Source organism: Pleurodeles waltl, chromosome 3_1, assembly GCF_031143425.1.
Source record: "Pleurodeles waltl isolate 20211129_DDA chromosome 3_1, aPleWal1.hap1.20221129, whole genome shotgun sequence".
Taxonomy (NCBI): Eukaryota; Metazoa; Chordata; class Amphibia; order Caudata; family Salamandridae; genus Pleurodeles; species Pleurodeles waltl.
In genome coordinates, this window is record NC_090440.1 from 1,819,988,433 (window position 1) to 1,820,013,851 (window position 25,419).

The 25,419-nt window shown below is 49.3% G+C and overlaps 1 protein-coding gene across 1 annotated transcript in view; it reads right to left on the minus strand.

Moving 5' to 3' along the window:
* Positions 1-16,458, minus strand: part of LOC138283622 (uncharacterized) — a 42,185-nt gene extending 25,727 nt beyond the window's left edge. The window contains exons 1-2 of the mRNA XM_069221560.1: positions 16,377-16,458; positions 8,282-8,728 (exon numbers count right to left, since the gene is read on the minus strand). Of these exons, the coding sequence (XP_069077661.1) occupies positions 8,282-8,728; positions 16,377-16,458 (529 nt within the window). The remainder of the gene's footprint in view (positions 1-8,281; positions 8,729-16,376) is intronic.
* Between the last annotated feature and the right edge of the window lie 8,961 nt (positions 16,459-25,419).

A 25,419-nucleotide genomic window follows, 5' to 3' on the forward strand; every position in this document is an offset into this window, starting at 1 on the left:
GGAGGGAGGCAGGAGACAGGGACAATGGCTGCCGTCAGTGCTGAGGCCAGAGCGTTGAACGATCGCTGATGGGCAGCCTGACCCGAATGAATGCCCTCCAGGTATGCATTGCTCCGGTGCACCTCCCTTTCTACCCCCTGGATGGCATTCAAAAGGGTAGACTGCCCAACAATGAGCGTCCTGAGGAGGTCAATGACCTCTTCACTGAGGGCAGCAGGGGTAACTGGGGCAGGGCCTGAGGTGCCTGGGGCGAAGGAGATGCCCGTCTTCGTGTGCGAGCGGGCACGGGGCGAACGCTGAGGGGCTGCTTGGAGGGCGGAGCTGGTGCGCTGGGTGGCGGCTGTATCTGTTGTTGCGGTGGGCACGAATGTTGCCGCCACCACAAGGGAGCTCCCTTCCGAGGACATGTCTGTGTCGCTGATGTCTCCACGTGTCCCCGTTGTGGAGCTCCCCTCGCCCTCCGTCTCACTGGTGAACTCCGAGTCGGTTGCATGGCCCTCCGGGGCCATGTGAGATGCAGCTCCCTCGTGCTCCGATGCCACTTCTCCTCCGCCTGATGATGCTAATGCACACATGTACAGGAAGAGCAGCAAAAAAGGGGGGGAATAAAGACATGTTGAGTGCATGCATTGGCAACACAGTTGGCGGAGAGGACAGACACAGAAGCCCCCTGCACTACGCCGCGCACTTGGGGTACACTACTCAATCATTGGGACTTGGCCTACAAGCCTATGGACGACAACTGCACACATAGGTGACACAGGGCCATGGATAGCTTTACTTGGCACCCTACAGAGGTGGGGGGCGGGGGCACAGGGCCATGCCTTACGGAGGGGCCTAGCCTACAGAAATCGCCCTGGCCTAGGGATACCCACAGCCCTCCTCCCCCACCCAGACACCTCCACTGCGCGCTAAGATAGCAGAATGTGCTTGTACTCACCCCCTTGTGTCTGCTGTGATGTCCTCACACGCCCATCCAAATCTGGGTAGGCCACCGCCAGGATCTGGGACATCAGGAGGGTCAATTGACGAGTGGCACCCCTCCTACGTTGGGAGGCCATCCCCAGCAGAGCCTCTGCGGTCTTCCTGCTCCCGCGGCGGATGTCCTCCCACCTCTTGCGGCAGTGGGTGCCCTGTCTGTTGTGGACCCCCAGGGTCCAGACGTCCTTGGCAATGGCACGCCAAATGTCGATTTTCTGATGGGCGCTAACCTATGTGACATGTACAGGGGGAGAAAATAAAATATCATCATTTTCTGCATGCTCGATGTGAGTGGCCCCCCCTCCCCACCCTTGCCATGTGGCACATGCTCTCATCTGTCGTTTGATGCATGCCTCATTCGCTCCCCTCCCCACCATCTTTCATCCACCCGACTCAACACAGGCATTGGCCACAAAGCATGGTCCCAGTGTACTTACCTGTTGGTCTGGAGGACCGTAGAGTAGTGCATACTGGGGGAGGACCCCATCCACGAGTTTCTCCAATTCTTCAGAAGTGAAGGCAGGGGCCCTTTCCCCAGTCGCAGCAGCCATTGTCTCTTCCAGACCGAGGTCACATCAGCACTTGCAGTATAGGTCCTCTCCTGTGGATGCTCAGGTCTCGAGTGATTAAGCAGATAGAAAATGGCGGTCACGCCCGCGGCGGTGAGTACCGCGACCGCCGGCGCACATTGTCATTGGCTCCTGAAACCCATAGGGTTCAATGTTAACCAATGCGGCTTTGCACCGCGGTCATCGACCGCCTACCGCCACGGTGTGCCACGCCAGCGCATTGACCTCACATCCCATTGTCGCACTTCACAGGTCAGGCAGCCGCCATTTCAAGGGCCCACATGGCTTAATTCCTACTGTGTCACACATGCCTAAGCCTTGCATCGACACTCATACAAGCCATTCACTGCATAGAGAATCGTGTACTGTGCATGCTGTGGGAACGTACCTGTGGGTTGATTGACTCTGTGCTCCATGTTGTCCTTCCTAGGCACCGTCCGCTGGGACTTGCGAGGAGATGGCGGAATCTTCCCGTGTACAGACCGCTGGTGGACCTGTCGACAATGGAAGAAAGACATGTCATATTGACATACAGGCTTGACCGAGCCACTATACAGGAACTGTGTGCCCAGCTGGAACCAGACCTGATGTCACCCATCCGCCAACCCACAGGGATCCCCCCTCTAGTGCAGGTTCTGTCAGTACTCCATTTCTTAGCAAGTGGGTCATTTCAATCAACAGTGGCCATTTCATCAGGGATGTCTCAGCCTATGTTTTCAAAGGTGTTGTCCAGAGTGTTGTCTGCCCTGATGAAATACATGCGGAGCTACATTGTTTTCCCTGAGGTGGGCGATTTGGCTACAGTGAAGGGTGATTTCTATGCCCTTGGACATATTCCCAACATCATTGGTGCCATTGATGGGACACATGTGGCTTTGGTCCCCCCCAGCAGGAGTGAACAGGTGTACAGGAACAGAAAAAGTTATCATTCGATGAATGTCCAGGTGGTCTGTTTGGCTGACCAGTACATCTCCCATGTAAATGCCAAGTTCCCTGGGTCAGTGCATGACGCGTACATCATGCGAAATAGCAGCATCCCTTATGTGATGGAACAACTACAGAGACACCGTGTGTGGCTAATTGGTGACTCTGGTTACCCCAACCTGTCCTGGCTACTGACCCCAGTGAGGAATCCCAGGACCAGGGCAGAGGAACGGTACAATGAGGCCCATGGGCGGACTAGGAGGGTGATCGAACGCACCTTCGGCCTCCTGAAGGCCAGGTTTAGGTGCCTGCATATGACAAGTGGATCTCTAATGTACTTACCAAAGAAGGTGTGTCATATCATCGTGGCCTGCTGTATGCTTCACAACCTGGCTTTGCGACGCCACGTGACTTTCCTGCAGGAGGATGCTCCAGATGGTGGTGTAGTGGCAGCTGTGGAGCCTGTGGAGAGTGAAGAAGAGGAAGACGATGAGGACGACACAGACAACAGGGACACAGTAATAGAGCAGTATTTTCAATAACACACAGGTAAGAATCAACACCGGCATTTTACATTTACTTACAGTCTCCTGCCTCTCTACTGTCTGTCCTTTTCACCCAGTGTATGTTAACTGAGTTGTGACTTTCCCTTCCAATTTCAGAAATGTGGGCCCCATTGCATGACCTCTGCTTTGTTTTCCCATGGACTACAGCTGTGTGACAGTGGTATGTTGTCATCAGAATGTAACTTGACATTTTGCAACGGTTAAGTCTAATACATTTGTTCAAAATACAGGCAGACTCCAGAATATTTTTGTACAATTAGTGGTTTTATTAAAGTGCTCAATTTTAAGACATGGTTGAAAAATCGGTGATGGGGGATGGTGGAGGAATGTCCATGGCAGAGTCCAGGTTTTCAGTCTCACAGGTGCATTGTCCATATACCTGTGGAAGGTGGAGCAGGGGCAGTTTAAGGTTGGACAGGGTGACAATGTGGGACAATGGGATGACATCAGGGGGTATTCTCTCCTGGCGGGGGTCTTGGCATCCTACTCTGTCTTCTTCCTAGATCTCAGGCCCCGCTTGCGGGGTGGTTCTCCTTCTGCAGGGGGTGGGGTTCTGGTGGCCTTTTGTTCTTGTGTGGGGGCCTCCTGTCCACTAGCGCCAGCGGAGGTGGTAGCCTGTTCTTTTCCATGCTAGTAACAGGGGCCCTTTGTGGTGCCACAGTGTCCCGCAATGTGGTGACAATCTGGTTGAGAGCCACGACGATGGTGCCCATTGCGGAAGTAATGTTTCTGAGTTCTTCCCTGAACCCCATAAACTGTTCCTCCTGCAGTACCTGGATCTCCTGGAACCTGGCCAGTACCGTCGCCATCGTCTCCTGGGAGTGGTGGTATGCTCCCATGATGGAGGAGAGGGCCTCGTGGAGAGTGGGTTCCCTGGGCCTGTCCCCCCCCTGTCGCACAGTAGCCCTCCCAGTTCCCCTGTTTCCCTGAGCCTCTGTCCCCTGGACCGTGTGCCACTACCACTGCCCCCAGGTCCCTGTTGTTGTAGGGGTGGTGGGTTAACCTGGGTGCCCTGTAGTGGTGGACACACCGCTGATTGACGTGTCCTGGAGACAGAAGCATGGGCCCGCTGGGTGGGAGCTGTGCTGGTGTTCCCAGAGGGTGGTAGGTCTGCTGTGGCCTGTGGCTGTGTGAGGGGAACCGACTATCCCGAGGTCCCCGATGGGCCGGGCTGGTCATCTGGGTCCAGGGAGACAGAGCTGCTGTCATCACTGGGGGCCTCTTCTGGGGGTGGGATGGACATTTCTGGACCCTCCTGGGCGGTGTGGTGGCGCTCGGGTCCTGCAGGGGTATAAGAGTATGGCTATTGCTTCTGTGTGTGCCATATCGTGCAATGGGTTGGTGCCCGTCTACCCCAGTGCTGGCATTTCCTTGTGAGGGCTGTTGTGACAGTGGTTTGTGGGGGAGATGGGTCTGTGCAGTGGGCATGCTTAGGTGATGGGTGTCCATGGTTTGTGGTGGCATGCAGGGTTTGGTGTTGGGATGGGTGGGTTGTGATGGTGAGACATTAGCAAGGAGGATGTGTGATGGGGGTGGGGGGTGAGGGTGGGGGTATGAGTTGGCATGCTGGATGGGGTGGGGGGGATGAAGTAGTGAAGATGAGACTCACCAGAGTCCATTCCTCCAGATACTCCTGCGAGGCCCTCAGGATGCAGGATGTTCAAGACTTGCTCCTCCCATGCTGTAAATTCTGGGGGAGTAGGTGGGGGTCCGCCGCCAGTCTTCTGCACCGCGATGTTGTGTCTGGATACCACGGAACGCACCTTCCCCCGTAGGTCGTTCCACCGCTTCCTGATGTCGTCCCGATTTCGTGGATGCTGTCTCACAGCGTTGACCCTGTCCACTATTCTTTGCCATAGCTGCATCTTCCTGGCAACGCTGGTGTGCTGCACCTGTGTCCCGAAGAGCTGGGGCTCTACCCGAACTATTTCCTCCACCATGACCCTGAGTTCTGCGTCTGATTACCTGGGGTGTCTTGGGGGTGCCATGGAGTGGTGTGGATGAGGTGTGGGGTGGAGTATGTGTTGATGAGTGTGGTGAGTGTGGTGGTGTGTGGTGTTTTGTGCGTGGATTTTGTGTGGGTGATAGTGTACTGTGCCTCTGTGTGATGGTGTTCTCTATTCTGTGCTGTCTCTCTCTGGCCTTCTCTCTGTAATTGTAGTCGTAGGGGTTTGTGGGTGATGTGGGTGTGTGTTTTATATTGTGTTGGGTGTGTGGGAGTGGTGTGTGTATGTGTATCAGGTGTGTGTATTTCAAATTGTCCAATGTGGTTGTGTTATGTAAGTGTGTGTGTATTTTGAGCGCGGCGGTGTGTACCGCCAATGGAATACCGCGGTTGAAAGACCGCCGCGTGGATTCATGGGTCGGAATGGCATGGGCGTTTCTCTGTTGGCGTGACGGTGGAGGTTTGGTCATCGCCAGTTTTTCGCTGCCCTTTGATGTGGCGGACTGGATGTCGGGATTTTGGCAGTTTGCCTGTTGCAGGTCAGAATGATCGTGGCGGTTTACCGCGACCGCAGCGGTGTTGTGGCGGTCTTCTGACCGGCGGTAAGCGCCTTTTACCGCCGAGGTTGGAATGACCCCCATAATGTGTTGCAAGGATTTGCAAAGTGGCACAATTCATTGAGCCACTTAGTAAATATGGTGAGGAAGAAAGTATGCCCCAAAGTGGTGCTACGGGTTTGTAAATATGCCCCTATATTTTACATATATTGGATACTATGGTATTGCTTTGATAAGAGAAAAAGGATCTTACCGTAATGCAGATTGTGGTATTCAGACAAATTTGAGCTGTTTATATGTACCAGTGCAGAATACATCACCAGTTTCAAAACTATTCAATAACAGATCAGAAGAGAAGCCATTATACTCTCTATTTAATTGTTTTACGTCCACAGTAGAAAACAACAATTATAATTCTTACTGCGATAAATGTTAGTCATTCTTATTCAATTGCAGTAACCGGGTTTGCTAAGCCTCTTGCAGTTTTCCTCATATAGGATTTATAATTTCTAATGTATACCATTATAATTAGTCGCATTAGTTCACTTTAGATAATTTATTTCAATATTTGATGAACCATAACTCATTAATATAATTACATTCTTTAGATAACACTTTATATATTTTGCCCAAGCTTTCTTACAGATGAAATGAAATTAGATAAAAATGTCAACACTTTTATTCCCTTCTTCATCTCAGTTTAAGCGACAGACACTGTTAGCTGATATTCATTATCCTGCATCATCTATTCTATTATTATTTTAATTAACTGTGACAATCTAGCCCCAAAACAGTTATATTGGATTCATAAATTGCTTCAAAATAGCAATTTCAGTTAACTATTCATGAGTCTAATCAAGAAAAATGCACACAATAACAGAGCCATCATTCATACGAACAACTATATATTGTGTCAGCATTTATGTACTGAGATTCCATGATATTGGTAAATAAAAGAGCACGAAGAGCATACACAGTTGCAGCATCTAGTGCCACTAAAAAACATAACCAGGCTGCATTATCTGAATCCCGAATTTCTCAAACAACCCAGTGCAAACTTACTTTCTCCCTCTCTGAACAAGATGCAGAATGACAATATATTTGTCTCAAGCAACGTTTCATGACACGTACAATATTTTCATAATTTCTTGCCCCAAAGCTAAATGTAGCAACAGGGGAGAGGTTGTAGCATCATATGCATGTAATAATGAAGTATTACACTCATTACAAACTTCCATTGGTCCTGTGTAAGGAATAGAAGATAATATGGACGCATAGGACCCTATATACAAAGCCCCACTCGCAAAGCAAGATGTGGAATGTTCACACTGCCTGGTTTATAAACAGGTATGACATTTGTGATGTGACCTGGGTACTAATAGTTCACGTACCATAAATTGCACATTTGAATGGATTCACAAAATACTCTGCCTAATGAATAGTAATTAGACAGGTTGCAATTTGTGACCCTTATTGAATGGCTACCGACCAACCACGATTCCATTTGGGGGCATATTTATGAGCCCCTAGCACCACCGCAGCAACACTTTATGTGATGCGGTGGTGCGGTGGTGCTATGCCCAGTGCTGTATTTACAAGCTGGCATTAAGTCTCCACTTTTTCACATTCCTGAAGTGCTTTCATAGCCTTTCTAGCATCTCTCACTGGGAAATGCAAATCTACCCTTCAAGTGTTTGTGATCAGCTCCCTCCCAAACCGAAAGGTGCTACCTCCCCAACAAGGGACCTGCAGTGACACCAGTCAATCCCTGAAAAACCAACCGACAGAACCTAAATGCCCCTTAAGAAGACTAGTGAATCCGGCTGGGCTGTGGCATTCATATGTGTAAGAAAGGTGAAATGATGCACTGAAGACCAGCGAGGAGATTCAGGTAAATTTCATCCACTTCATCCAGAGCCCATTACAGAATAACTGCTAAGATTGGAATATTCAAAAGATAAGAACTAAGGAAGGCAGTGACCTACGAGAGCATCTGATAGAAGGAAGAAACGTTCCTGTCGCCGTGTCCGTCAGTGACAACACAAAGGCAGTGTGGGATATGAGTTCAGGTGAGTTTTATTTATTCTGTGGATTCTGGTGTGACATATAAGTTACATCAGCTGTACTGTTCACTCTTTGTCTGTCCTCCACTGGATGTCAAGTCTCCTTCCCTTTTCTCTCTCTTCCAGGGCTCTCAGGATGCGCATGTGGGAAAGAACAAGATAAAGTATTGGTAAGTTCCTTTCCTTTATTCCCTATTCTTTGTTTTCCTATTCTACCCTATCTTCTGTCTCGGTTGTCTGAAGGGTTTTCCTCTCCTTCCTCTCTTTTGCTTCCATGTTTTCTGTCGTATATTTGATTCTTATCTGCAATTCTTTGATGGCTCCTGGGTTGTCTTTCTCTCTCTCTATACATTTTCCTGTTGCACGCTTTTCTTTCCTTTTCTTGTCCTTCTTTTGGATTCTCCCTTCAATCTCTCTTTTAGCCTCTTGGGTCTCTCTCTCTCGCTCTGCCCCTATTTGTGTGGCTTCCTTTCCGTCCTGTTTGTTGATTCTCCTTTCTATTTTCTTGTTGTCTATTATCTCTTTTAGACTTGCCCTCATATGTTCTCTCCTACCTCCCGCTCCCCTTGATTTCCCCTTTGTGTCCTTCCCCCTTCCCTCCTTATCAGCGTCCCACTCCTCCTCCCTGCCACCCCCCCTTTACCTTGTTTTCCCCTAAATTAGGTTAAGGACGCACCTGGCTTTGCCACGCTTCTCCTGATGCATTGCCGGAGTCTTCGCAGTGCGCCTCCTGTGCCGCTGTCAGTGTTCCGGACATGTCCTCGTCCTTCAGTATTGTCTTGGCTCTTCACTGGCGGCCCTCTCTTCCATCCATCTTCTCCTTCCCACAGTCCAACGTCTTCCGGGCTCTCCTCCTCGTCCGCCGTCCGTCTCTTCTCCTGTTCGGCGTTCTCCTCCTCGTCCGCTGCCCGTCTCTCCTCCTGTTTGGCGTTCTCCGGCCCGCAAGCTAGTTGCCGCGCCCCCTTTAACTTCGGAACTCCTAGGTGACTGGCTATTCCGCCCTTCAGTTCCAGGTTGCCCGTGGCAGCGGCAGCACATGCTGCCTTCACGGACGGGTCGGGCAGCGCCGGCCCATCACAGTTCCATAAGTAAATACATACATAGCAAACACCATGTATTTTCCCTACATACAAACAAAGCAAAATAAGCCCAAAAATTGAAAACAAAATTCAGTGTGGAAGAGGGGAAGGGAAAGGAAAACAAGAGTAAAAAATAGAAGCTTTGAAGAATAGACCTTAAAGTAGTATCCTTTTTCAGCCTCTCTATGATTCAAATCTATTTCTTTTGTTTTAAAGGTATAAGACATACACCCACCTACGTCCAATGGCCGCTGAGGATATCAAAAGCAGCAGAAACAGTGGGTAGCTGGAGTAGTAGGTAAGGTAGTTAAGGGGAGGGAATCAGGAAAACCAAGAACAAATGAGTATGCTTGAGGAGACCAAGGCACTCCATCACATTCCAAAATAATCTGGGATGTCACACAGACAGTTCAGACCATAATCCATTGTGGAGAACTATTGGAAGATATCAGGTGCGTTGAGGTTTTGTACTCGTATGTACGCAGGACACGTGCATTGTTTAAATTCCTATGATAGAAATGATACACAAAGGCCCCACATTTTATCAAATACTCTTTATTTATTTTCATGAGCCACTGTTATTTTCTCTGTGCCCTGTAGGCCCTCCAACTTGTGCAGCCAGTCCATATATACTGGGATTTTGTCAGAGTCCCTTCTAGATTTGATAATATGATCTGCCACACAGAGAGCCAGTGTAATTGCCTTTTCTTTGTATGAGTTTAGCAAGTTGGTTATGGCATTCAGGAGTCTGATAGAAATATAGCTGGGGAACTGGGTATATCTATGTCAGATATATTGCTTATATACTTAGAACACTCATACTAGTATCCTTTGAGCTTGAGGCATCTCCAGCGAAGATGAGTCAGTATTCCAGGGCTTCTACAACAAAGTCAGCGTGTCTCACTGGTAGAGGACTGCCATCTCACCCTCCATACCAGGGTGTAATATCAATAGTGGGTAATTTTCAGCCGCTCTTCCTTGCCTGCCATACTGCAAACAGAAATAGTGGTTCTTTGGAAAGGCAGACCAATTATTGTCATTGAGGGTACATTCTAATTTCTCTTCCCAGTGACCCTGGGCAGGAGATTTAGTGATCTCCAAGGCTCAGTTAGGAAAGTGATTTAGGCCCTCATTATGACATTGGTGGTCAGCTGACTGCCACGCCAGCGTTGGTGGTAGTACCATCGCCAGGGTGGCGGTGAAGACTGCCAAGTTATGACCAAAGCGGTGATCCCTCCCATATGCAGCCAATGTACCAACTGAACCGCCAGTGCAGTCAAGCCACCGACCACACCGGTTGCTATCTTCAGTCTGATGGAACACCGTTCCCCGCCCACCATATTATGACATAGCAGACCGCCAGGATTTCCGGGGCAGACAACAGCCATGAAAAGCCTGACAGAAATGATTCATATAAAAGAAAACACTCACCTCAAGGGACACAGAGGAGTCTGCGGCCGCCATGGAACCCAAACTGGAATCCCTGCTGATACTGTGCCACAGAAGAAAAGAAATCCAAGACAAATACATTTGGTCCAGCCACTGTAATTGGGTAGGAATAGCACCCACAACAAATGAGGCAGTCATATGCAAGGGGGCCATTGGCCAGTCCAATGTCACATATAACCCAGAGGGTAACGAACAAAGCCCAGCTTGACTCATGACAGCCCACGTCACTCCACTGGGCAGGGACATTATAATGCATTTAGGCACCTCAGGGGGCAGGGGGTGGGGGAGGAGGAGTTTCTTGGGAGGTGGGGTCCTTGGTTTTGGGAGGGGGCGGGCCTTTGCTATCCTGTATAGGGGGTGGAAGAATGGGCTTGGAGTGGGGGGTCAGAGTGTCAGTCTTGTACCCCTTAGTGGGAGCGTTTGCTGCATGGGGACAGACTTGGGCTCCACCAGGGGGACCTTGAGAGTTCTGGGAGCTGGAGGTGCTGGGCTGGGGGAGCGGGACCTTCCTTTTACGGACAAGTCAGGGTGAGGGAGGAGGAGGGAAGAGATCAAGGCAGACAAGGAAAAGTTTTTGGGTACTATGGGGCGGGTTGTGGGAGTAGGTTTGGGAGTGGAGGTAGAGGGAGTGGTTGTAGGAGTAGGTAGGTGTGCTGGACTGGGTTGCAGGTGCATGTACAGTGTGCATGTGTGAGGTGGATGGCTGTTGAGTGTCTGAGTCGGAGTGTTTATGTGTTTTTGGAGGGGTGGGAAGACAGGGTGGGAGAGGACAAACAGGTGTGCATGTATGTTTTGGTGGTGTCTGCAAGTGAGATGGGTGTGCTTCATGTGGTAGTGATGGTGGTGGTGACTGAGCATGTGGTGAATGTGGTGCTAGTCTGCGTGTCTGCTGTTGTGGTGACTGTGGACAAGGCTATACAAGTGGCAGGGTCTGGGACTGAGGATGCAGTGCTTTCAGGTTTGAGTGCTGATGTGACTGTGAAGGAGGAGGAGGATGAGGAGACAGTGGGGACAGTGGCTGTTGTTGTGTGGGCTTCTGTGTGTTGGCTATGTATATGCTTGTAGTGTGAACTGTGGTGCTGGTGCTTGTCTTTGCAAGTCCTGTCTGTTGTCTTGGGTGCATGCTGGTCTGATTGTGGGGCTTTGGGACTGAGAACAGGTAGTTGGAGGGGAGACGGAAGAATCAGGGACACTGGCTGCCTTCAAAGAGGAGGACAGAGCCTGAAACAATCTCTTTAGGGAAGCCAACCCACCATGAATGGCCTCCATTCAGGCATCGCATTGCTGCATCTAGAATGCCAGCCCCTGGGTGGCATTCACAATGGTTGACTGCCCTGCAGAGATGGATCTCAGATAGTCAATAGCCTCCTCAGTGAGGGCAGCAGGGCTGACTGGGGAAGAGGTTGAATTGCCTGAGGTGAAGGAGACGCCCACCCACCTGGGTGAGCGGGCAAGGGCAACTCAGTGGGAGGGTACTGGGAAGGTGGTGCTGGTACAGGGGGTGGCAGAAGATGATGTAGCTGGGATGGTCCCAGAGGGGTCCACCACCACCAGGTAGCTTCCATCGGAGAAGAAATCAGAGTCAGTAGTGTCTGCTCCTGTCTCCCCTGTGGCACTCCCCTTGCCCTCCAACCCACTGGTTCCCCTCAGCGTCAGTGGACTCTGTCTCCTGGGTTCCATGGGCTGCAGCTCCCCTACTCGCCTGTGCCCCTGCTCCTTCGCCAGATGATGCTGATGCACACACAGACAGGATGAGAAAAGGAGAGAGGGTGGGGAGAAAGAAAGGGAGCACAGGGTCAATTTCAGCAACAACAGCACATATGGCATACACATCACAATGACTCACTGGTACTAACACTGCAGTATGAACCACAACACCAAACCATTGCCTGGGAACAACATCAGAAATGAGCTCAAACACTACCATCTGTGCACCTACTTGGACTCACTAAGCCATGTCTGGCATGGTATGCCAGCTACTTGCCAATATCAAATGTGCATACCACTCTACATTGCAAAGCAGGACTCTACAAGATTAGCTAAACGGGCATATTAGGCGATCCACTGACTAGAACCATGCACCCATGCAACATGGCAGGCATCAAGAAATAATTCCGCACAGTTTGTACTCACCCCCTTGTGGCTGCTGTGCTGCCCTCAAGCACCCATCCAACTCCGGATTGGCCACTGCTTGTATGCGGGCCATTAGGGGGGGTCAGTGTCCTACGGAAACCACTCCCTCATTGGGAGGACGTCCCTAGCTGGGCCTCCACGATATTGTGGGCCCAGCATCGCTGGTCCTCCCACATCTTTCTGCAGTGGGTGCTCCGCCAGATATGTACCCCCAGGGTCCGCATGTCCTTGGCGATGGCACGCCATAACCCTTTCTTCTGATGGGCGCTGCCCTGCACACGTAACATAGTCGAAAGGACACCATGAACTCCCCACTACATTCTGTCACAGCAATGGCTTACATACTGCACAGATCCCACATCAGCCTCACACTTAACTCATACCTCAGCGTACACATTGTATGCAGCAAAAATAAACTCCCCAACAGATACTGCCAGCGCACACATACATCTACATACAGCCAGGCTGCATCCAAAGTACCCAAACGGGGCTCACCTGTTCTTCTGGAGGCCCATACAACTATCCATACAAGGGTAGCACTCCATCCACCAGTCTCTGGAGTTCCTCAGATGTGAAGGCTGGGGCCTTATCTCCTGTAGCACTGGCCATAAGGGGTTCCAGACACAGGACACACCAGCACAAGCAGTGGAGGTGTTGATGTGTTGAGAGTCAGGAATCAAGTGAAGTGGGATAGAGAAAATGGTGGTCATGTCCGCGCCAGTGAACACCGTCACTGCTGGTGGTGATCATCATTGGTTCCTGTGCTCCATAGACTTCCATGTTAACCAATGAGGATTTGCACGGCAGTGCAGACCGCCTACTGCCATAACGTCAAACACTAGCGGAGTGAGGTCACTTCCACCTGTCCCTGCATACAAGACAGGTGGTTGTCATTTTCTGGTGCTGGTACTCATGTCAGTAAAGTTAATACGCATCATAGGTACTGATGGTAGACACCAAGGTACTTCCAGTCCGCCACATACTTTGGTTTGGTTGTAACCTCCTGCACTCAAATTAGATCTCAGTGCACTGCTTGCAGATGAGTAGTTGACAGGTCATTTCAAATGGGATGTGTTAGACTTTTCATCCTTGGCGTGTAAACCTTCCTTTTTCTTACATGTAAGGCACCCCTAAAATAGGCCCTAGGTAGCCCCAAGAGCAGAGTGCAGTGTATGGTTAAGGTAGGACATATAGAGGGTCATTCTGACCCTGGCGGCCGGTGGCCGCCAGGGCCACCGACCACGGGAGCACCGCCGACAGGCTGGCGGTGCTCCAATGAGCATTCTGACCGCGGCGGTTCAGCCGCGGTCAGAAGCGGAAAGTCAGCGGTCTCCCGCTGACTTTCCGCTGCTCATTGGAATCCTCCATGGCTGCGGAGCGCGCTCCGCAGCCATGGGGATTCTGACCCCCCCTACCGCCATCCAGTTCATGGCGGGGAAGCCGCCATGAACAGGATGGCGGTAGGGGGGGTCGCGGGGCCCCTGGGGGCCCCTGCCGTGCCCATGCCAATGGCATGGGCACGGCAGGGGCCCCCGTAAGAGGGCCCCAAAATGTATTTCACTGTCTGCCTTGCAGACAGTGAAATACGCGACGGGTACAGTAGCACCCGTCGCACCTTCCCACTCCGCCGGCTCTATTACGAGCCGGCATCCTCGTGGGAAGGTCGTTTTCCCCTGGGCTGGCGGGCGGTTTAACTGGAACCGCCCGCCAGCCCAGGGGAAATCTCGTAATACCCGCCGCGGTCTTTTGACCGCGGCGCGGTAATTTGGAGGGCGGGATCCTGGCGGGCGGCCTCCGCCGCCCGCCAGGGTCATAATGAGGCCCATAGTAATATTATTTATATGTCCTAATAGTGAAGTATTGCTAAATTTGTTTTTCACTGTTGCAAGGCCTGTCCCTCTCAGAGGTTAACATGGGGGCTACCTTTACATCTGATTAAAGTGTAGATTCCCTTTGGGAGCAGTTGGACATATGGAGTTTGGGGGCTCTGAGCTCACGATTTAAACATACATCTTTTAGTAAAGTTGACTTTAAGATTGTGTGTTGAAAAATGCCACTTTAAGAAAGAGGGCATTTTCTTGCTTATACCATTTCTGTGACTCTGCCTGTTTGCAGATTCCCTGTCTGGGTCAGTTTGACAGTTGGGCGGGTTGCACCTCACACTAGACAGTAACACAAAGGGAGCTGGGGTATAGCCTGCATTTCCTGATGAGCCTTCTGTGCTAGGAGGGAGGGGAGGAGTGGTCACTCACACCTGAAAGGGCTGTGCCTGCCCTCACACAATGCAGTCTCCAACTCCCTGGTGAATGTATGGGGCCTGGCCTGGGCAAGGCAGGATTTCACAATCAAGAGAGACTTTGTTTTGAAGTAGGCCTACTTCAAGGGAGAAAATGGGTATAAGAAGGGCACCCAAAACCACTTTAGAATACTTCTGGAAACCAAGAGGAACCTCTGCCTGGGGAAGAGCTGAAGAGGAAGAGCTGCCCTGCCTGTGACTGTGCTTTGAGGAGCTATCCTGCCGCTGCTGCTTCTGCCAGAGTAAGAGGGCAAAGACTGGACTTTGTGTACCTTCCATCTTGTGAAGATCTCCAAGGGCTTGATTTAGAGCTTTCCCCCTGTTGTATAAAGTCTCAGGGACAGCAAAGACTTCTCTCTCAAAGGAGAAGCTGGCAGCCTAAGAGGAAGAAATCCACGCACAGAACGCCGTGCGGGGAAAAGATCGGTGAAATTTTGATCTGCAGATGAAAAATCGACGCGTCGCCAGCTTTGCGTCTGAAAGTTGATGCTCGCCTACAACCCGACCTGAAAATCGACGCCCAGGGCTGGAGAAACGACGCACAGCATCACTGACGGAGGTGGATGAGATCGCAACCCACGCTGGGTGGTTTTCGGATCCTCGTGCAGCTGGATTTCCGGCGCAAGTACCGCTGGGTGTGTAAAAATAACACAAGACTAAAGGAAAAACTACACAAGGTCTCGTGAGTGAGTAGCATCGAACCATCGCAAGCCCTTTTTGACGCACCTAAGGTACATTTTTGATGCTAACAGTGTTAGAGTGTGTTTAAAACTACATGAAGACTCTTTTTACTTTTTAATTGATAGCTTGACTTATGTATGGTGGTTTTTTATTGTTTTGGTCTTGTTTTGTTTAGATAAATATTTTATATTTTTCTAAACTTGTATCGTTTCATTTTGTAGTGTTTTTAGTTACTGTGTGTGTTGGTACAAATACTTTACACCTAGCACTCTGAAGTTAAGCCTACTGCTCGTGCCAAGCTACTAGGGGGGTAAGCAGGGGTTAGCTGAGGGTGATTATCTTTTACCCTAACTAGAGTGAGGGTCCTTGCTTGGACAGGGCGTAAGCTGACTGCCAACTGAAGACCCCATTTCTAACAGGATGCTACTAATCACTACACACAACTCCACATATATTTCTGTGAGACACAATGGCTAATGAAAAGTATTGGTATTTTTGAGGAAGTCCGTTTGCATGCAGAGGACACCAGTGAAAATTCCAATCATTGTTTGCGTAAATTGGATGCGACTGCTCTGTGTACTATGACACTGTGCGTCTATCCTTCCTGTAGTCACACACTTCTGATGTTTGGTTTACTTAGATGCCCACAACTGCAGAGGAGGAGGAGGAGGCAAACACTTGTGTACAGTCCCCTAGTCGACTTGGCTACACTGGAGGAACAGCGTATTATAATGACCTATCCTCTGGACAGGTCCACAATTACGGACCTGTGTCAACAATTGGAGCCAGATTTGATTCCTGCTATTCACAGCATTATAACAATAGCCCCTGCAGTATAGGTACTGTCAGTGCTCCACTTCCTGGCCAGTGGTTCTTTCCAGGTGACTGTGGGCTTGACTGCAGGAATGTCATAGCCAATGTTTTCACATATTCTAAGTAGAGTTTTGGCTGCCTTGCTGAAACACATGAGCAGCTGTATCTCATTCCCCAACTGTGATGATTTGCCCAGTGTGAAGGCTGCATTCTACACCATGGGATACATATGACATGTGACTGGTGCTACTGACGTGACCCATATTGCCTTGGGCCCTCCCAGGCCAAATGAGCAGATCTACAAAAATAGGAACAATTACCATTCAATAAATGTCCAGATAGTGTGCCTTGCAGATCAATATAACCTCCCATGTTACTGCCAAGTTTCCTGGATCTGTTCATGATGCCTATGAAGAATCGCAGTGTCCCACAGGTGATGGCATGACTACAAAGAGAAATAGTGTTGCTCATAGGTGAGCTTGAGGTTTCCCCTAGTGCATGTCACCGTATGCTACCTGAAGTTGTACTCTGTGCTATTGTACATGAGTAATGTGTGTCTCTCACTACTTCCAGGTGACTCTCGTTACCCAAACCTATCCTGGCTGTTGACACCAGTGAGGAATCCAAGGACAGGGCCAGAAAATCGGTACAATGAAGCACATGGTCGTACCAGATGGGTAACTGAAAGGAATTTTGGCCCACTGAAAGCCAGATTCCAGTGTCTCCATGTATCTGGTGGATCCCTACTCTATGCTCCTGGGAAGGTCTGCCAGATAGTGGTGGCCTGCAGCATGCTGCACAATCTGGCCCTCAGAGGCCATGTGCCATTCCTGCAGGAGATGTGGGGAGACAATTCACCTGTGGCAGCAGAGGACACTGAAGATAGTGGTGAGGATGTGGAGGAGGAGGATGTGGACAACAAGACACATCTGATAAAGCAGTACTTCCGAATACACTCAGGTAAGACTGTACTTCTGTTCATACCTCCATTACACTAAAGTGCTGTGTGGCTGCTGTGTTGAGCCAAGCACAAATGTGTGCATTATGTGACCTTACACTGTTCCATCTGTGGTTAGTCGTCCCAGTGTTATGGTGATGTTCTACAAGCTTATTCAGCCCATGCAAAGTGTCAGTAGTTTCGCTTTCTCAGATACATGCAAACTGTGTCTCATCCCATCCAGTATGTAGCATATGTTGCTAGGAATGTCATGTGACTTACAATGGGCTTACACAACCGATCTGTGACTTCAATTACCCTAACAGTGTGGCCCAGACTAGGCAGTCCAAAGAAGGGATTGGCATGCTGACAACATGGCATAGCCAATACTGTGGTATCTTGTGTGAGGGCCTGAAATGAGTTATTTCTCCTCACTTATGGTGTCATGTGTCAATTGCTGTGCAAATTACTGAGTAGAAGTGACCAGCTGAATGTAGGCTGTTATGTTATAGAGGATCATGCTGTTCTACTTCCTTTTCTTCTCAACTGACTGTCATTAATGGTTTCCCTTTTTGCAGATGTAGGTGTGGTCACAACCGTGAACTAATGTGAAGACTACAGACTGCTTTTACACCGTTTGGTGGATGGTGACTTGTGGCATGCTCTCACACTGGTTATGTGTACCCCAATCCGACTGTCCATTGGATGGATTTACACTTTACATGACATTTGTACAGGATAATACAGGTCACGATATTGCATATTGTTGTACTTAAAGCACAAAAACTTCAGTTGTGCTCAAGTGTGTCTATTGAAGCGCAAAAAGGAAGGGATAGTGCAAAAGAGTGGGGTGATGGTGGATGAAAACTTTAGTGTAGTGGCCCAGTTGGTTTGTAGCACAGCTCCAGTATCCATGGGGCCATAGTAAAAGGAGCAATGGCAGCCCAAAGTGAACAAAGTGTCTCAGTGGCATAAAAGGGAGACATTCAGGAGGGGCTCATTTTCTGGCGGTGGTTTGGATCTTGGCTACAGTCTCTGGTGTCTGTCTGGGTCACAGGGAAAGTTTGCGGGGCAGTTCTTGTGCTTCAGAGAGATAGGTGCTGGTGGCCTGTGAGTCTTGTGTCAGGTCCTCCTGACTACTAGCTGCAGCAGATGTGGAACGCTGGTGATACACTTGCTAGTAGAAGGGGCCCGCTGGTATTTTGTGTACTCACGCATGATGTTCGCCATGTCACCGAGCACCCCTGCAATGGAGTCCATTTTGGAATTTAAGCCATGCAACTGTCGCATGACCTCATGGTGGTGTTTGCCCTGCAGCCAATGGTTCTCCGGCAAGATGGTAATCACTTGACCCATCCTGTCCTAGGATTTCTGGTAGGCTCCCAGGACATGTGTGAGTGCCCCTTGTGCAGTCGATTCCCCAGGTTGGGCCTCCCCTTGGTGCACACATAACCTCCCACTGGCCCTGGCTCCCTGTGCTTGTGTCCCCTGAACTGTGTGCCAACTCCCACTGACACCAGGACCTTTATCGTCTTGCCTTGTGATGTCGACTTGGGTCCCTATACAGGTGGGCACACTGTTTATTGTCGTGTACTGGGGACAGAGGTTTGGGGATGATGGGTGGCTGCTGTGGTATTGGAGTCTGATGGGTGGGGCCCTGTGGTGGACTGGGTGTTGGACTGACCAGTGGTCCCAGATGGGCCAGGGAGATCATCCAGATCAAGACATCCAGAGTTGCTGTCATCACTGAGCGCTTTTTGTGGTGGAGAACTGGGTTGCTGTGGCACATGCTCGCCTCTGACATTGGCTGGGGTACCTTTGGACATCTATATGATTTGTTACAGTCATTGTCAGTTACATATTCAGCATTTCTTGTTTTCCCTATGGGATAGATGTTGTCCTTCCACCTTTGGTCAGTGTATGGTGATGGATTGTGGGATTGGTAACGCTACATGCTGCCCATGCATTATTGTTGTGTATGCATGCAGAGCTGGGAGGGGCGTGCTTGCAGTGGGTAGTGCATGGAGGGGTACACAGTTGAGGGTGGTTATGGGGGTGGTTCTCTGTATGGGATGGAGTGGGGTGAAGGGAGTTGGGGTGAGAGGTGGCATGCTATGTAGGTAACAGAGCTGTTGAGGTGGTAATCGTGACTCACTAGTGTCCAGCCCTCCAGTGATTCCTGTGAGGCCCTCTGGATGTATGATAGCCAAGACTTTCTCCTCCCATGCTGTCAACTGTGGGGGAAGAGGTTGGGGTCCACGGCCAGTCTTCATTATGGCAACGTGGTGCCTAGAGGCCACTGCACGCACCTTTCCCCGTAGGTCATTCCACCTCTTTCGAATGTCCTCCCTTGTGTATGAATAGGATGCCCTGGAGTTCACCTTGTCCACGATCCTCCACCATCGCCCCATCTTTCAGGCAATGGATATCTGCCCGACCTGTGCACTGTACTGCTATTGCTCTACCTTGACAATTTCTTCCATCATCATCCGTAACTCCTCATCAGGGAAACTGAGGTTCTTTTGTGGGGGCATGACTTTTGTGTAGTATGTGCGTTGTGCAGAGGGTATTAAGTATTGAGGTATAGTGTGTGGTGTGTAATGCGTGATGGGTATATTGGTGGTTGTGGTGTGTGTGTGTGCAGTTCTGTCAATATATGTGCTGGCAACGTGTAGCAGAATTGTCGAGTTTGCAGGGACTTGTGGGTTGTGTGGTGGTGTGTTTTATGTTGCTGTTGGTGGGAGTGTATGGTGTGTCTGGTGTGGGTTTTTCAATTTGGTTAACGTTGGCTTCTGTTGGTGTGGAGAAGCTAAATCAACCATGGCGGTCTCCACCACCAATGACTGACCATCGCTGAGTGTCCGCTGTGGTGGTTCGTGGTTCATAATTTGGAGGGAGGTGTGTTGCAGGCATAGCAGGAAGGTGGTGTGTCTGACTGTTTTTCTCCTACTTTGAGTCTGGTGGAATTGTTGTTGTGACTGATTTCTGTTGGTTTTGTGTTTGTGTGTCTGTAGGAAAGTACCATCTTGCCTGGCATGTTACCCCCATATTTCATTGTATATATGTTGTTTTAGTCTATGTGTCACTGGGACCCTGCCAGGCAGGGCTCCAGTGCTCATAAGTATGTGCCCTGTATGTGTTCCCTGTGTGATGTCTAACTGTCTCAATGAGGCTCTGCTATCCAGAACCTCAGTGGTTATGCTCTCTCTGCTTTCCAAATGTGTCTCTAACAGGCTAGTGACTAAATTCACCAATTCACATTGGCATACTGGTACACCCATATAATTCCCTGGTATATGGTACTGAGGTACCCAGGGTATTGGGGTTCCAGGAGATCCCTATGGGCTGCAGCATTTCTTTTGCCACCCATACGGAGCTCAGACAATTCTTACACAGGCCTGCCAGTGCAGCCTGAGTGAAATAACATCCACGTTATTTCACAGACATTTACCACTGCACTTAAGTAACTTATAAGTCACCTATATCTCTAACCTTCACCTGGTGAAGGTTGGGTGCAAAGTTATTTAGTGTGTGGGCACCCTGGCACTAGCCAAGGTGCCCCCACATCATTCAGAGCAAATTCCCCAGACTTTGTGAGTGCGGGGACACCAGTACACGCGTGCACTGTACATAGGTCACTACCTATGTACAGTGTCACAATGGTAACTCCGAACATGGCCATGTAACATGTCTAACATCATGGAATTGTCACCCCAATGCCATTCTGGCATTGGGGGGTCAATTCCATGATCCCCGGGTCTCTAGCACAGTACCCGGGTACTGCCAAACTGCCTTTCTGGGGTCTCCACTGCAGCTGCTGCTGCTGCCAACCCCTCAGACAGGTTTCTGCCCTCCTGGGGTCCAGGTAGCCCTGGCCCAGGAAGGCAGAACAAAGGATTTCCTCTGAGAGAGGGTGTCATACCCTCTCCCTTTGGAAATAGGTGTGAAGGCTGGGGAGGAGTAGCCTCCCCCAGCCTCTGGAAATGCTTTGATGGGCACAGATGGTGCCCATCTCTGCATAAGCCAGTCTACACCAGTTCAGGGATCCCCCAGCCCTGCTCTGGTGCGAAACTGGACAAAGGAAAGGGGAGTGACCACTCCCCTGACCTGCAGCTCCCAGGGGAGGTGCCCAGAGCTCCTCCAGTGTGTCCCAGACCTCTGCCATCTTGGATTTAGAGGTGCTGGGGGCACACTGGACTGCTCTGAGTGGCCAGTGCCAGCAGGTGACGTCAGAGGCTCCTTCTGATAAGCTCTTATCTCTCTTGGTAGCCAATCCTCCTTCCTTGGTAGCCAAACCTCCTTTTCTGGCTATTTATGATCTCTGCTTTGGGGAATTCTTTAGATAACGAATGCAAGAGCTCATCAGAGTTCCTCTGCATCTCCCTCTTCACCTTCTACCAAAGAATTGACCGCTGACTGCTCAGGACGCCTGCAAAACCGCAACAAAGTAGCAAGATGACTACTAGCAACCTTGTATCGCCTCATCCTGCCGGCTTTCTCGACTGTTTCCAGGTGGTGCATGCTCTGGGGGTAGCCTGCCTCCTCCCTGCACCAGGAGATCTGAAGAAATCTCCTGTGGGTCGACAGAATCTTTCCCCTGCAACCGAACGCACCAAAAGACTGCATCACTGGTCCTCTGGGTCCCCTCTCAGCCTGACGAGCGTGGTCCCTGGAACTCAGCAACTCTGTCCAAGTGACTCTCACAGTCCAGTCACTCTTCAGTCCAAGTTTGGTGGAGGCAAGTCCTTGCCTCCCCACGCTAGACAGCATTGCTGGGTACCACGTGATTTGCAGCTGCTCCGGCTCCTGTGCACTCTTCCAGGATTTTCTTTGTGCACAGCCAAGCCTGGGTCCCGACATTCTAACCTGCAGTGCACAACCTTCTGAGTTGTCCTCCGGCGTCGTGGGACTCCCTTTTGTGACTTCGCGTGGACTCATTCTTCTTCCTAGTGCCTGTTCAGGTACTTCTGCGGGTGCTGCCTGCTTCTGTGTGAGCTCCCTGAGTTGCTGGGCACCCCGTCTGTCTCCTCCTCCAAGTGGCGACATCCGGGTCCCTCCTGGGCCACAGCAGCACCCAAAAACCTCTACGAGACCCTTGCAGCTAGCAAGGCTTGTTTGCGATCTTTCTGCATGGGAACACCTCTGCAAGCTTCATCGCGATGTGGGACATCCGTCTTCCAAAGGAGAAGTCCCTAGCTCTCGTTTTTCTTGCAGAACTCCAAGCTTCTTCCATCCGGTGGCAGCTTCCTTGCACCCTCAGCTGGCATGTCCTGGGCTCTTGCCCACTCTCGACACTGTCGCGTCTATTGGACTTGGTCCCCTTGTCTTACAGGTACTCAGGTCCGGAAATTCACTGTTGTTGCATTGCTGGTGTTTGTTCTACCTGCAGAATACCCCTATCACGACTTCTGTGCTCTCTGGGGGTAGTAGGTGCACTTTACACCTACCTTTCAGGGTCTTGGGGTGGGCTATTTTTCTAACCCTCACTGTTTTCTTACAGTCCCAGCGACAAGCTCACATAGGAGTGGGGTCCATTCGTGGTTCGCATTCCACTTTTGGAGTATATGGTTTGTGTTGCCCCTATACCTATGTGCTCCTATTGCAACCTATTGTGATTCTACACTGTTTGCATTACTTTTCTTGCTATTACTTACCTAAGTTTGGTTTGTGTACAAATATCTTGTGTATATAACTTATCCTCATACTGAGGGTACTCCCTGATATACTTTTGGCATATTGTCACAAAAATAAAGTACCTTTATTTTTAGTAATTCTGTGTATTGTGTTTTCTTATGATATTGTGCATATGACACCAGTGGTATAGTAGGAGCTTTACATGTCTCCTAGTTCAGCCTAAGCTGCGTTGCCATAGCTACCTTCTATCAGCCTAAGATGCTAGAAACACCTCTTCTACACTAATGAGGGATAACTGGACCTGGGACAAGGTGTAAGTACCTCTGGTACCCACTACAAGCCAGGCCAGCCTCCTACATTGGTTGTGCAGCTGTGGGATAAGTACTTGTAACTACTTACCACTTTGTCATTTTGTACTTTTCATAAGAGAATAATATACAAAACAGTTCAGTGTATGTACACCTAACCAAAAAGTTTTGATTTTCTCCTCTTAAACCTTTTACAAAGTGCTGAAAAATATTCTAAACTTCAAAAAGTTTTCTAAAAGTTAGAAAATGTTTTTTTCTCTGTTCTCTAAAAAGTTCTTTAACTTTTTCTTCCTTCTCACTATTTCTAAACCTTTTACTAACATGTCTGTAGTAGACTCCACTCTCAAAATGGTCAATACTACTTATGACAATTTGAATTACAAGAGCCTAAGGAGTCACTGCTTAGAAAGAGGTGTAGTGATAGGAACGAACCCTACCAAAGAATTTCTATTGAACATGCTTATTGTGAATGATGAGTCCCAAGCAGGCACATCAAATGAGAGGTTAATAGAAGGTTGCCAATCTGACTCAGGGGATCTCCTTGAGGGAGGTAGGAAGGTTGTGATCAGGATTTGCCCTCTAACAAGACACCCAGTAATGTTGGTAGTTATGGAGGTTCCCATCACAGTAGGGAAGTATTTATTCCTAGAGGCCAAGTTGCTAGGGTTCAGTCAGTTAGGGACAGATCCCCCTCTGTTGTATCCAATTTGTCTTCTGTGTCCAAACATTCACAACCCACCCACCCTGAGGATAACATGTTAGAAAGGGAACTCAAAAAGTTGAGGGTTGAAGATACCAGACTGAAGCTTAAACAGCAACAGATGGCCTTAGATAGGGAATCCCTAGACCTGGAGAAGGAGAGACAGAGATTGGGGTTTGGACCCCATGGTGGGAGCAGCAGTATTCCTGATAGTAATCCTGTTAGAGAACATGAATCCAGGAGTCTGCACAAGATAGTCCCCCCTTACAAGGAGGGGGATGACATCAACAAGTGGTTTGCTACACTTGAAAGGGCCTGTATGGTACAGGGGGTCCCTCAAAGGCAGTGGGCTGCTATATTGTGGCTATCTTTCACTGGAAAGGGTAGGGATAGGCTCCTTACTGTTAGAGAAAGTGATGCTAACAATTTTGCAGTTTTGAAGGATGCACTCTTGGATGGATTTGGCTTAACCACTGAACAATACAGGATTTAGGGCCAGATGTAGGAAGCACAAAAGGCTTAACGCGATGCACAACCTCAAATTGCGAGTCAGTACCGACTCGCAATTTGAGGCTGCGACTCGCAAATAGGAAGTTGTGTTCCCTTCCTATTTGCGACCGCATCGCCATGCTGAGTTGGTTTGTGACCGCGAATGCGGTCGCAAACCAACTCGCAGTTACCATCCACTTGAAGCGGATGGTAACACATTCGCAAAAGGGAAGGGGTCCCCATGGGACCCCTTCCCCTTTGTGAATGCCCCCAAAAATATTTTTCAGAGCAGGCAGTGGTCCTATGGACCACTGCCTACTCTGAAAAAAACTAAACAAAATGGTTTCGGATTTTTTTCATTTTGCAGCTCGTTTTCCTTTAAGGAAAACGGGCTGCAAAAAGAAAAAAAAAACTGCTTTATTTAAAAGCAGTCACAGACATGGTGGTCTGCTGTCTCCAGCAGGCCACCATTCCTGTGAGTGCATGGACTCGCTATGGGGTCGCAATCTGCGACCCACCTCATTATTATTCATGAGGTGGTGTACTGCCATTTGATGGAGTTTGTTTTGACCAATGACTTTGTGTTTCACCACTGCGCATATTAGTTGCTCAATGTTCACCAGTAGCACATTGTATGTTTGGTTCAGTTTAGCCACCTATTGGCTTTGACATGGCATTAGCCATTACTTTCTGTATTCAGTTTAGCCGCCTATGGGCTTTGACATTGCATTAGTCATTACCTTCTGTATTCTGCCTATTGGCTTTGGCATGCTGTATCCAGTCTAGCCGCCTATTGGCTTTGACATTGCATTCCTATTGGCTTTGACATGATGTATTCAATTTAGCTGCCTATTGACTTTGACATGCTATTAGATATTCTGCCTATGGGCTTTGACATGATATTATATATTACATTTTGTATTCAGCTCCGCTGCCTATTGGCTTTGACATGATATTATACATTGCATTTTATATTCAGCTCAGCTGCCAATTGGCTTTGACATGATATTATACATTGCATTTTGTATTCAGCTCAGCTGCCTATGGGCTTTGACATGATATAAGACATTGCATTTTGTATTCAGCTTAGATGCTTATTGGCTTTGACATGACACTAGACATTGCATTTGATATTTAGGTTAGCTGCCCATTGCCTTTAACGTGGAGTTAGACATTGCAGTTGAGAATCCAAGCTGTATTTTTCCAAGCTGTGTTTTTGCACCAGAGAACCAAGATGTTTTTCTCACAGTAGACTAGACATGATAAGAGAGGGTACAAGGGTGTTGCTTTTCTTC